Raw genomic sequence first — 13,624 nt, forward strand, 5'->3', positions numbered from 1 at the left:
TGTTGTGAATTGTTAGCCGCTTAAACTAAAAACAGACAAATGGATTACTATTACATCCTATCATGTATATAGAGGCAAAACATATGGTAAGTGTGAATTTTGGGATGTGTGAAAGTTATGTTGGTTCCAAAAAAGGCGTTTCGAATGAATTGTTGAATGACTAAACTACCCTTCAGGGTCCAATAAGTATATTTCCTTTTTAAAACAATAACACCCTGAATCAAGGGGGGATGCATTTTTACCTAAGCTACATACTACATCTCCCAAGGGTTGTGTATCGATCAATTCAGTTCACTTTTAAAGTATTATTCATCTAGTATTCCTAAGATACATTTTCATAACTAGAAAATTAAAACTGGTAGAGAAACTAGAATCAGAAACAGATTAAAAAAAAATATATGAAATATTTTTCTTAAAGAAGAATTGTTGTCAATCTGTGTTTAAAGAATCTTACTGATTCCAACATACTTTGCAGAAACACGAAGTAACCAAAGTGTAATGAACCATTGAAGAATCGAAGAACAAAAATTAATTCACAAATCTAAAAATTGTAACACATACCAGAATTTGGAAAAACAAAAAGAAGATCAAGCTCACTGAATGCACAGTGTCCCCTTAAGGAAATAATTCCCCTCCGGTATCCGAGGTTTGATTTGGAATATGTCCTCCCAAGGTAGAATGATCTCAATCACCAGTGTATTGATACCCAAAACGCTGGTATTTCTCGTCTATCACAAATAGACATACCACTTAGTATTTAGAATACTAACAATAAAGATAAAATTTTGTACTTTTTTTTTCTATTTAATAATTAAGTTTATAAAACATAAAAAGTACAACACTGACTTATCATGTGAAGTTTTCATATTCTTCAAAGCAATTGCAATGTCCAATTTATTTAGAGTAGAAAACCACAAAAAGTTTTAGTCTACAAAAATCAGAGACACTAACATTTCACATAGAGTACAAAACAACAAAAGTCTTTTTTTTTCTTTCTCCAATCAGAATAAAACATATTCTTAGACCATCACATAGAAATGTTTTTCTTATCAAATAGTCTTCCAACTATAACATTTTGATATATTATTTTATCAAACAAAAATATGCATCTCTCATTTTTGCAAACTAAAGTATTTTAAAGGCAACAATATTTGCCAAGTAAAATTCATTCCACAACATATGGTTTGCAGATCTTTTTCCAAAGCTACACATGATAAAAAATCAAAGATGATAACTCTTAGAAACTGTTTTCATCCTAAGACAATATAATAAGATGGTTACCTGGTAATCTTTAATTAAAATACCACAAATTTTTTCTGTTACATTCTTACTTCGACCTTCCTAAATAAAGCAACGAATTATAGAGAAGTAATGCATTTATCTTCTACTCCCATGATCAGATTCTCTCAATCAGTAGAATACAAAAAATACTAACGGTATAATAATTTCCTGAAGATTGTTGTCAAGCTGTGTTTGAAAAACAGAATTACTGATTCTGATAAAACAAACATGAAGTAATCAAAGTTTACTGAATCAGTATACGAGATGAACAGAAATTTAATTAAGAAAAACATAAAATATGACCAGAATCTGGAAATTTGAACAGAAAAAGATCAAGTCCACTGAACTCACAGTGTCCCCTTAAGGAAATTATTCTCCTCTAATATCCGAAGTTTGATTTGGAATATGACCTCCCATGGTAAAATGATCTCAATCACCAGTGTATAGATATCAAAAACTCTGGTGTCAGCGACCAGTCAACAGCAGTAAAATGCAAAAAGTAATTTTGTTGTGCAGAAGAAGAAGAGATCAGAAAAATTTGTATTCTATATATTAAAATGAGAGAAAATCCCTAAATTTATAGAACCAAGGATAGTGCGAAAGGTTCTTATTGTGCCTTACTGGAAAGGTCACAAACCTTTGGAAAAGTTACAATCTTTCAGAAAGGTCGTCATCTTTCATAAAAGTCATAACTTTTCATAAAAGTCACAATTTTTCATAAAAGTCGCAACTTTTCATGAAAGTCATAACTTTTCATAAAAATCGCAACCTTTCATAAAAGTCGCAACTCTTCATTTTTTGATTCACACCTTTTAAAACCCAACATAAAGTTTATCAATTCGACTTAGTTATCGATTTATAGATATGCTAAATAGTTCTAGGATCAGTAACATCTCAATTTATCAGTGATTATTATCTGTTCGTATAAGTTAAACCGTTAATATTTTATACACAAAAAAATGAAAATCACTTGGAAGAAATAAGGTGGCAAATCAATTGAACCATGTGCATTAGTTGACAGACTGCTTCTTCCACAAATGCCAACACATAATAATCGAGAGTTTGAGATAGTCAAAATAAAAATATGAAATTTTTTATAAGTCAAGGAATTTATACACAAAATGATATAAATATAATTTATTAATTTTCTGCCAAAATTTCAGTTAATCTCGATATGAGCGCCTATCAAAGTAAATCTCTTACATTCATTAGCTTGATGTGAAAACACTGGAGTTTATTACACATAAAAATAATTATCTTTCAAACATTTATTCTGTAGTTAAAATGACTAGTTTGAATGTTATTTTGTTTTTTCTCCTAAAATAATAGCTAGTCAAACTTTAATATTACTACCCTCCAATCCAATCCATCAAACACTATTAAAGAAAAAAACTAATAATTTATGAGATTTTAACAATGGGATACATTTCATTTGTATAATTAATAAGTACTTCCTCCATTTGAAAAAGAGTGGTCTCCTTTGACTTGGCACAAAATTTTAGAAAATAGAGAAGATTTTTTAATTTTGTGGTCTTAAATTAAAGTTGTGTCAAATGTACTAAAAGTTTTCGAGTTTTTGGCTAAAATCATTCCTAGAGTATGACCAAAACTAAAGTACATTCTTGTGTTATAAGTGAATAGAAAACATTCCTGAACTATCCAAAAAATTGCAAAATTCATCCTTTTGTCTATTTTTTTTTAAAAAAAAAACTCATGCCCCAACAAAGAATGTGTCAAGTTGAATGAATATATGTACACATGGTTAAGCTTATCAAGTTAGGTGATTTTTTTTTATTTTTTTGAAATTGAGGATTTAAATTATATTCAGATAAAATATATTCAAATTCTAAATATTCTTTGAAAAAAATCAAGTACTACTCCAACTTCAAAAATTTCAAATAAAGTAGTTTTTTTTTTTATATTAATGACTAAACACCTATGTGATTTCACTAAATTTCCAGCATTTATGTACATTGTATATATAGTATATACCCCTCAATATTTTACTAAAGATAATCTCTAAATAGTTGGATGTAATATATTTGAAATGATTTTTTTACATAATCTTTTTAACCTTTGGGACGTACTGTATGAATATTTCAAAACTTATGTATTGGTGCAAGTCAATTTACTTGATGATGTAAAAAAAACATGCTATACAAACTAACAACACACGAAATTTAAATTCAAGATTCATATCCTATCCATATCCTTATTCTTTTTACGTAATTTTGATCTTTTCGTCGTGGACAAGACGTGACCAAATTATACAAAAAATATTTTTTATTGGTTCAATTAGTTTCTTGATAAAAATAGGCTAAAGGATGATTCTTGTTATTTTTTCGATAGTATAAGGATGTTTTTTGCTCAATTAGATAATTTAAGGATGTACATTAGATTTGAGTCATAGTTGAGGGGTGATTTTAGCCAAAAAAAACTCAAAATTTTCTTTAATCTTGTGGCCTTAAACATGCAACATGATAAGCTGAAATTAAAACGTTACCAAAAAAGAGATGAGGTCATTCTTTTTTAAATAGACTAAAAAGAAAAGCAGATCATTCTTTTTTAAACAAAGAGAGTACCTATTAATCCGGTCACCCCTATAGTTGACTAATTTTATTGAAAGGAAATTGAAGAAAAAGGGAAAGAACAAGCCTTGATATTGGAATTTTCAAGATGACAAGTTATTGCAGAAGCTAGTAGAGGAACATGGAACAAAGAACTGATTAGTTAATGGTCAACTGATTTCCAAATTACTACAGGCAGGGGCGGATTTATGGGTGCCTGTGGAGGTGCCATGACACCCACTGGTCTCAGAAAAAACATTGTATATATGTATACATGTTTTAGAAAACAAATATATATTTTCTTTTTCACCCACTAAATAAAATTGTTAGTAGTTCATTTGACAAAGTAGGTACTCTGTCACACAGGCAGCTCCATCGATTCAAACTTTGTGGTAGTATTAGTTTTTGGAAGCTTTTTCTTTTTTCCTTTTTTTTTAATTAATGTGTGACTTTTTTTTCCCGTTTCATTCATTATTAATAATTTACAAGTTTTTTTTGTTGATTCAAACTGACTCCTATTCACCATAATTAATTTTAAGATTTTACTTTCTCTTTCACTAATTATTGATTTCTTGATATTAGTATTGCGTGTTTATACTTTATCAATTAAATTATGAACGTGACATAAATATTATTACGAATATATTGAAATAGTAATTTAAAAAACATAAATTTTAAACATGATCAATATTATTGTTAGAGTTCTTTTAATTTGAATTCGATCTTCACCAACATTCTTGCTAAGTAAGATGACTAGATTGAAACTAGAATTTGTATCCTCTTTTGTTATATTTTGCAACAACACATCAAGTCAATGGAATATGAATATATTGAGTTTATACAAGCTCAAATTTTAGTGTGAAAAAACTCCTTTTTCCTCAAAGTTTCAGCGAATAAGGCCACTAATTACTAAAAAGAAATAAAAATAGAATTGTTACTTAGCTCTAATCTCATAATATATAAAAGAAAATATCACTAACATGCATGCTTGATCGATTTGTTTATAAAGATCAAAAAAAGATGAATAACTCGATTGTAACTCCTAATGAACACGTCACACATGTCTTCATTTACAATTTTTTCATCAATAATAGTTAATCAATTCACATTATCAAATTTATATATAACTTAACTATAATTAACTATTATGATTTTTTTTATGTACATATCACATATACAGACCATTTTTCACGTTTAATGTATCTATTCATCTGAACTAAATAGTTTCATTTGATATATTCACAAAGATATTAGTATTAATGATAAATTTTGAATCCAATAAATTAAATATGTCGTGATAGACTCTCAAATCAAATTCTGATTCTTTCTGTTCATTTTTAGATAGGATTAAATAGGGTGTCAAGTGATCGGGTTGATTTGACATTGGAGATATTTAATGGGGTACTTTCATGAATAGCAAATATTAGGTCTTCTATAGCTATACTTTGCTTAGTGGGTAGAAAAAATGATCGAGTTGGGTCATGACCCGCCTAAATTTACTTGGACTCAAATAGGTTAAATATCGGGTTGGGTTATGCCCGTCCAAGTTTACTTTAGGTTCAGATGGGATTAAAATCGGGTTGGGTTATGATCCATCCAATTTGGCCTGCTTAATCTCAATAATTTTGACATGTTATTAGTTAACATTTATAACCACAATTTGGATTTCAACTCAAGAATATAAATAAATAAATAAATAAAGAGTTTTTGAACAGGTTGCAATTGGAGATTAAATTGCGCTCAATTGAATTTTTTTTTAAAAAAATAGGTTAAGACTTGAATGAGTAGAGATTGAACTCAATTCAAATGATCTTGAGCCCAACCCATAAATTCTGAATAGATTAGGTGGGTTACGTATATTTGGACTCATTTTGACACCCCTAGGAGAAATTTCGTAAATAGACATTAGAATAAAGCCCATCAGAGCCCAAAGTAAGCTTCGGCTGGTTAGAACCCGACCTAGTTTCTATTTCAAACCCATTATTATATCTCAAATTTCAACCCGACCCGCCTATTTGACACCCCTAGTTGACATCTATAATTCGTATTTGTATAATTGATTAATGTTATCATTTGTGTTTGGTATATAAACGGCTATTGACATATGTAATTATATAATTTGTGTTTGTATAAGCGAGAGATACTAGACAGAATGAAGCGAGAGAGACTGGAAATGTATTTGTACAATTGATTGTTATGATTTATGTGTGTATAAATAATTGCTAACATTTGTATTTGTATAATTTGTATTTGTATAAACGAGAGAAACTGGACAGAAAGAAGCGAGAGAGAGATTAGGCAGGGAGAGGAAAGAGGCAAAGGAGAAATGACTGAAAAAGAGGAAAGAGGAGCGAGGCGAGCGAGATTCCAGAGAGAGGAGATGTAAATATAGTTAAAGGTTAGTCGTGAATGATAATTAATACAAACTATAGCTATGTTATTTAATTAACTAATATATGTTTGTTTATCCGCGTAATTTCCCTTAAATAAATTTAAAGCATCATTCATATATTTTATTTTATTTATAACCATGTGTTTGGGTAGTTTAGTCATGAAACTAAAACAAATCCAATTCTAACGCCTCATATATAAATACCATCTCTCTCAAATTTCCCTCTTTCCATTTCCCCCTCTTTCTATGTCTGTTTACTTTACTCTGCTGGCGATTCACAAACAATGGTATTGATTACCTCAAACCGAATTACAATGTTTACCGTTACTTCAAGTGGCCGATCCAGAAATTTCACAAAGGGTATCCAGAAGTTACAGGTTTTTATGTTAAGGTTGTTCAAAATATGTTATTTAATCATTTCTTGTATCATATTACTTATATATATTGTAATTTTTTAGACGAATTAGACACCTTGCCACCATGTGGCGATGCCACTAGACATACTTCGATGAATCAGGTTCGTCAATTTTCTCTTTCTGAGGTTGTTCCTCATATATTCGATTTTGTTTTGAAATTTGAATCACTAGTTAGATGAGTACTTTTTAATTGATTTGATATGATTTACTAGAGGTGAGAGCCAGTGGCGGAGCCACCATAGCTTTAGGGGTTCATCTGAACCCTTCGACGGAAAATTATATTATTTTTATATGATTAAAAATAATTTTTTAGGTTTATATAGTAGATGTTGAACCTCCTTAAGCTACTTTGTGTGTCTATTCTTCAGATTTTGAACCCTTTTATCGAAAATTCTAGCTCCACCTCTGGCGAGAATGTGTTTGGAAATAGCTCTTCTATTAGAGGCAAAGCTTGTGTACACACTGGGTATGTTGTTGTTATTGTTAGACGAGTTAAATTATGCAAAGTAAACATTTTCGTGTAACAACCTCTAAGGAGACAGGAAATTAAGACTAGTGGATGAATTGTGGCCGTTAGACTAGAGTGTGATAACAGCACCGATGGCCGTTGTTGGGTCACAAGTTCTATCGTGGAGCCTTGGATGGTCTAATGGTTGTTCGACGAACTCTTCCAAAAAAAAATTTATGTTGTTTTGGCGTTGCCCAGTTCTGTTTCTCGAAGCTAAGCAAGGCTCCCATGGCTGCTGAGCTCAGAGCTACGATAATCACTAGAAATTTTCTCTTATAGTCGAACTTATAGAATTTATAAAAGGGAAAAGGGTATGTTATACCTTTACTTTGCATTTCAAAGCTGATATATAACCTCGTTATAAAAGTGGCTCACATATATTTTAACAGTTACGAAAAAAGTTCTAGTGCATAAGCGTTTTCTAAGCGAAGGATCTATCGTAAACAACCTCTCTACCTCAACGTTAGGTGTTAGGGATGCCAATAACTTGTCATCATTTAGTGTATGAGGGGTTCATCTAAATTAGATAATAGATTTTGATTTCCGTAAATTGAATGTACTGCGGTATATTACCAATTAAACATCTCATTAAAATTCTGAATCCGTCTCTCCATTTTTGGATATGATTAAATATGTTCAACTATTCAACTCTTGCCAGCATAGTATTTGTTTTAACCAACTGATTTTGTTAAAAATAATAATATTTCTTTTGCTGGAGCGTGGAGGGTACATTAGTCATTCAACAGTCAACATTAATTCGAAATGCCTTTCGGAACGAAAACATTTCTAATTTTAATGTCTCATATATAAATGTTGTGTCTCCCAAAATTCCACATTTCATTTTTTCCCTCTATATATCATAGGTAGTAGTAGCCTAGCCTATATCTCTGTTTATTTAACTCCGCCGCCGTCGCCGCAGCCAATTCACAAACAATGGCCTCTTTAACCTCCGACCTGTTGAATTTCATCGTCTTCCGGTACCTCCAGGAATCAGGTAATTCAATTTTCATCTTCAGAACATGTACAATCTTATAGGATTCAAATGATAGTTTGATTCTTTATAGTCCTTTTAAGTGTTTTTTATGGTAAATTATTTTTTTTAATCACATTTAGACGAATTCAGTTGCTTTGGTACATTTGGAAACATCGCCCTTTACCTGCACAGATAGGATTAAGATTTGTGTACACACCACCCTACACAAACCCCTTGGGATGTTGTTGTTAGTCGAGTTAAATTCTGCGATATAAGCATTTTTCTGTAACCATTCTAGTGATAAGCGTTTTTTCGAGCCAAGGGTCTATCGGAAATAGCTCTCTACCTTGAAGGTAGGAGTTAGATCTGCAAACATCCTACCCTCCCCTTATCCCTCTTGTGGGATTACATCAGGTATGCTGTTGTTGTTGTATTCTAGTGCGAACATTGTCGAGAACAAAATTGACTTCATCTGGTAGTGGCTAGGACTGAATGGGCAATTTGCGTTAGCAGAAAATGTCCCGTCTTTACTGCTTTGACAAGAAAGATAAGGCTTTCCTATATTTCAATGATTATAAAGAATGACTAGTAACAGAGAAATTGGCTAGTTTGGTTATTTAAACAAGGACTATTAGGTTCTGGGGTGAGTAGGATGGTGTTTGACTACGGACGGAAGTTGAGTCGCTAATTTGACATATGCGATTAAAGTAGTGATAGTGGAAGAAAGTATTAAAATAATAGCTGGAAAGTTATTCTGTTCGAAAATACTTTAAATCTAGAATGGGCAGATCGACACTGATGTTTTTGAACTCGAACTGCATATTGCTTTTTTTCTTCTGGATGACAAACAATCATCTTTTCGTGCTCATTTCAATTGTTGGTTTAGTTTTTGCATGCTGTATGGGGCATTGGTACAGTCGCTCCTGATTATTCGAGCAAGAAAAAAGAAAAAAGATAATAACAACATTGAGACAAACTCAACTTCTCTTACTTGATTGAACAACCAAAATTTAAGTTACTTCTAGTGATCTTCCAAGGTGTTCAAGACACTCTAGTTTATGGTCGGTCCTTTATAATATCAGTTGTTGCTTCATTGAATATGATTAGCTAATAGGTTTGCTGACACCTTAACTTTGATCGTGATGGACTGGTACGGTAATATCTAATTAGTCTACTGATTTTCTGATATATTTTTTCAGGATTCATTCATGCAGCATTTTCTTTCGGATACGAGGCAGGGCTCAATAGGAGCACAATAGATGATCATCTGGTTCCCATCAATGCACTGATTAAGATTGTGCAAAAGGGTCTTCAATATCTTGAGTTGGAAACCAACTTGAGCATTGTAAGTCAAATATTTGAATATTCTTTTTTTTTTCTATCTGATCATTTTATAACTCTTAACTAACCAATAATAACTACGGAATGCAGGATGATACCGATATGGATGAAGACTTCAGGTTTGTGGAACCTTTTGATCTCATAACAAAAAGTGTATCTGAGTTGCAACAAATGATTAAAGAGGAAAAGGCAAAGGTTAGGAAAGATAAGGCAAATGCTGACAATGAGCTCGACCATGAACGAGAACCTGCAAGAGACAGCGAGAAGGAGAAAAATGGAAATGACGGAGGTAATACATTCCCCATTGCAGCTAATTTGTTACTTGTATGAGCATTGTGAGCATGAAGCTGATACTTCTACATTTTCCTGTGTTGGTCTTGTGGACACTAAGTTTTGCTTTTGTTGCATGATAGATTTGGAGCCTATGGATATCTGCACAGACTCGACCTCTTTGCCGTGTGAAATTTCTAGCTGTGATGTAAGGGCTTTGGAAGGGCATACATCTGAGGTTTGACCATATCTCGATAAAGTTCTTCTAGTCCACTTCAATTTTTAACAGCCAAAATGATAAATTTCATATCTTTTCTGTTTTCTATATTAACGTTACAAATTTCTCTTGTTCCTAAACTCATGCCAGGTTTTTGTCTGTGCTTGGAGTCCGGAAGGGTCACTTCTCGCATCTGGGTAAGTATTAGTTCCGTTTTTTTCTTTTGTTGCTCTCGTCTATGAATCGGCTCATGTTCATACTCATACTTCTGTTTCTAATTCTCTCGTGATTTTACAACTTTTAGAAATAATCATCGTAAGCACAGGGAATTTGAATATCTAATTGGTCGCTGATATCATGATATTAGCATATGGTTAAACAATTCTATTATAGCTAACCATGTGTAATATCAATTTAGGTCTGGAGACTCTACTGCTAGAATTTGGACTATTGGCGATGGTTCAGGCAATTCTACTATGCAGAGGATGCCTCCAAATGTTATGGTTTTGAATCATTTGGACAGTCGAGCAACTGAGGAAAACAACGATGTTACAACACTTGATTGGAATGTAAGTTTTCCACTACTTGTTTTGGGCCGACTTTCGTTGATCTATACTTTTCTGGTGGCATTTCTGAAATTAGACTGTATTGCTTGCGCTTACAATTTGATTTTCTTGTTATTATTCAATCTTGTATTTATGAATTTTTCTTGTACAGAGGAAGGGTACCCTGCTTGCGACAGGTTCTTACGATGGCCAAGCCAGAATCTGGACCCGAGCAGGTAAGGGGCATGGTGGAATACTCGTGTTGTCATCAAACTGGATCGTCTTTCTAACTGATACGTATAACTGACTTTTCATCCAGGGTCATTGCTTCAAACTCTTAACAAACATGAAGGGACGATCTTCTCTGTGAAATGGAACAAGAAAGGTGATTATCTCCTTAGTGGTAGTACCGATAGAACTGCCGTTGTTTGGAATGTGAAGTCTGGAGAATTGAAGCAGCAATTTTCTTTTAATTCAGGTGTTCTTTTTGCCCTTGTTCTGTCTTCAAGAAATAATTTTCCTTTATATTTCACCTCGTAGCTTCGCAAGGATAGATCATTTTATTTTGTTTCGCATATTCTCTCACTGTTGTTATACAACTCCATTCAGGTTTTCTTGATGTTGATTGGCTTGACAACAATTCTTTTGCGATCGGCTCCACTGATAACAAGATTTATATTTGTAAAGTTGGGGTGAATCAACCAGTCAAAAGATTCTCAGGACATAAGGTATGGTCCCATTTGTTGCTTTTTGTGGGACATAAATATTTGGTTGCTATCGGAGGGTTGAAGCTTATCAAGAACATTAATTCTATTGCAGAATGCGATCAATGCTATCAAGTGGGATCCCTCAGGTTCCTTGCTGGCTTCATGCTCCGAAGATACCACAGTTAAGGTAATTCCATTTAAGTTAGCGAGGTGTTGTGGTGTGCTCCTGACCCTCGGGGATTTCTCGGTTAACAGAAAAAGAAATCTGCATTGTCTGGATTACACAAGTCCAGATTAGAGAAAGTTGAATTTTAGCTTCACCTTTTCGTGTGCCAGGTCTTCGAATATATTGTTTCTAAGAAATTCTGTTTATTGTGTTGTATAAAACTATTCATTGTTTCTGTGCAGATATGGAGCATGAAAAGGGATGTCTGCTTGCATAATTTCCGAGAACACAGCAAAGTATCGATTTTTGTTCCTTTTTTTTCTTTGTTGATTCTTTAATCAAATCAGATATCAGCTGCTGACTGTTACGTTTTTTTCTTTTAGGAAATAAATACCGTCAAATGGAGTCCAACTGGCGCTGGTACAAGCAATCCGAATAAAAAGTTGTTGCTAGCAAGGTATTCGATCTATTTTAATCAATTCAGATGTTGTGGTAACATAAAGTTCATAGCTTAGCGATAAAGATTCTATATTTTCTAGACACAGTACTCCCACCATTCCATTTTATACGACACTATTTTTGTTTAGTCCTTTCAAACTTTAGGCTTCTAGACTGCTAGTTAGTAGCAGATGTATGAACCCCAATAAGTCTTTTGCTTGATTCTGGTGTCGAACCAGCATAGATTTCTAAATCCCGCTTACTTCTACCGTGAGCCTGAAAAAACTATCCATAAACAGAACCCTTAAGGTCTTCGCTGTGCACGTAAACCTTCTGTTTTGTTATATAAGATATATTCATGCCTTTTGTCGGGGCTGACTTACCTCTGAAGCTCTTTTTAGTACACTGTTGTCAAAGGCGCGCTTAAAGCCCCAATTGCAGTCTGGCCCGTAATCCCCTTGGAAGTTAAAAAATAATCTAGGGAGATATAGTTTCACTTTAACCGTGTGCTGATTTAATATATTGCGCTATACCTTTTATTTATTTGATCTTAGTGGTTTTGTTTACTTGTCTGTCTTTGTAGTGCTTCGTTTGACTCTACCGTTAAGCTGTGGGATGTTGAACGAGGGCGCCTTCTTCACAGCTTGAACGGTCACAGGTAATGGATGTTAACTCATTATGTCTAGTTGAACGCACGAGATATTAAGGCACTCGTAATAAAATTCCTTTTATTTGGGTGGGGATGTGAGAATTAGTTATAACACCATCGTTCTTGTTGAATGTTTTCATTTTTTACTGAGTAGGTTCTCTTTCATTTTAAATCCAGGGAAGTCGTTTACTCCGTTGCATTCAGTCCAAACGGTGACTACTTGGCGAGTGGGTCACTGGATAAATGCATGAATATATGGTCAGTGAAGGAGGCCAAGATTGTTAAGACTTACCACAGCGATGGCGGAATTTTCAATGTCTGTTGGAACAAGGAAGGCAACAAGGTTGCAGCCTGTTTTTCAAACAAGGTTTTTGTGTTCGATATTCGCTCATAGAAGTTGAGGAACCAGTGTCCGGTTACCATATTAGAATCCGACTAAATCATTATGAATTGATCTAAACTTGTGTCATGTTTCTGGTATTTAATTCGTCGTACTTTTAAAATTACAGATTCAAACCTCTTACTTGTTGCAATTTTAGTGACATTGCATACATAAACTTATGCTTCGAGTTAAAAGTACTGAGTTCAGATGAATTCGAACGTAATGTTTCTAGTATTTATTAACTCATTATACTTTTAGAACCACGGATGCAAACATGTTATTTGTTTGAAGTTTTAGAGAAACTTCAACTCATGAACTTATGCTGCGAGTTAAAAGGTACTGAGTTCAGATGAATTCGATATCTGAATGCCGCAAATGCCACTGTGCATACATGAGCAATACGAAATAAAACAGGACAGATACAGTAAGGGTTCTTGCTCTTGACAGGGGTTTAATGGAAACCTATATATATATCATTAGATCAAATATGAAATTAGTCGAGGTGCACGCATAATATCTCAAGCACCACGATTATTAATAACTTTTGCCCGATCACATGTAAATTTTTAAATATCTACTAAATTATTACTGTAAAGCATTAACTTGAGACAGCATTTAGAAATAATAACATTCATTGCTCGAGCTTTGTTAGTATGACAATCCTCATAAAGTTTTTTCAGAATTTTTTTTTGGGTGATTCAAGGCGCAATATCTACCGGCTAATACATAAGAAATATCAAGAAAGACGCGTAGTTTCTAACATTTGGCACTT

At 33.1% G+C, this 13,624-nt stretch overlaps 1 protein-coding gene across 1 annotated transcript; it reads left to right on the plus strand.

Annotated features, from left to right (window-relative positions):
* The first annotated feature begins 8,097 nt into the window (after window positions 1–8,097).
* On the plus strand, window positions 8,098–12,864 carry LOC107006916 (WD40 repeat-containing protein HOS15-like). The gene is made up of 14 exons (XM_015205426.1): window positions 8,098–8,158; window positions 9,337–9,482; window positions 9,569–9,767; window positions 9,892–9,986; window positions 10,116–10,162; window positions 10,384–10,534; window positions 10,683–10,746; window positions 10,830–10,988; window positions 11,120–11,238; window positions 11,330–11,404; window positions 11,626–11,679; window positions 11,767–11,840; window positions 12,405–12,479; window positions 12,648–12,864. Exons 1-14 carry the CDS (start codon window positions 8,098–8,100, stop codon window positions 12,862–12,864), a joined length of 1,536 nt encoding a protein of 511 aa, XP_015060912.1.
* The last annotated feature ends 760 nt before the right edge of the window (window positions 12,865–13,624 follow it).

The sequence above is a fragment of the Solanum pennellii genome, chromosome 12, assembly GCF_001406875.1.
Source record: "Solanum pennellii chromosome 12, SPENNV200".
NCBI classification, from domain to species: domain Eukaryota; kingdom Viridiplantae; phylum Streptophyta; class Magnoliopsida; order Solanales; family Solanaceae; genus Solanum; species Solanum pennellii.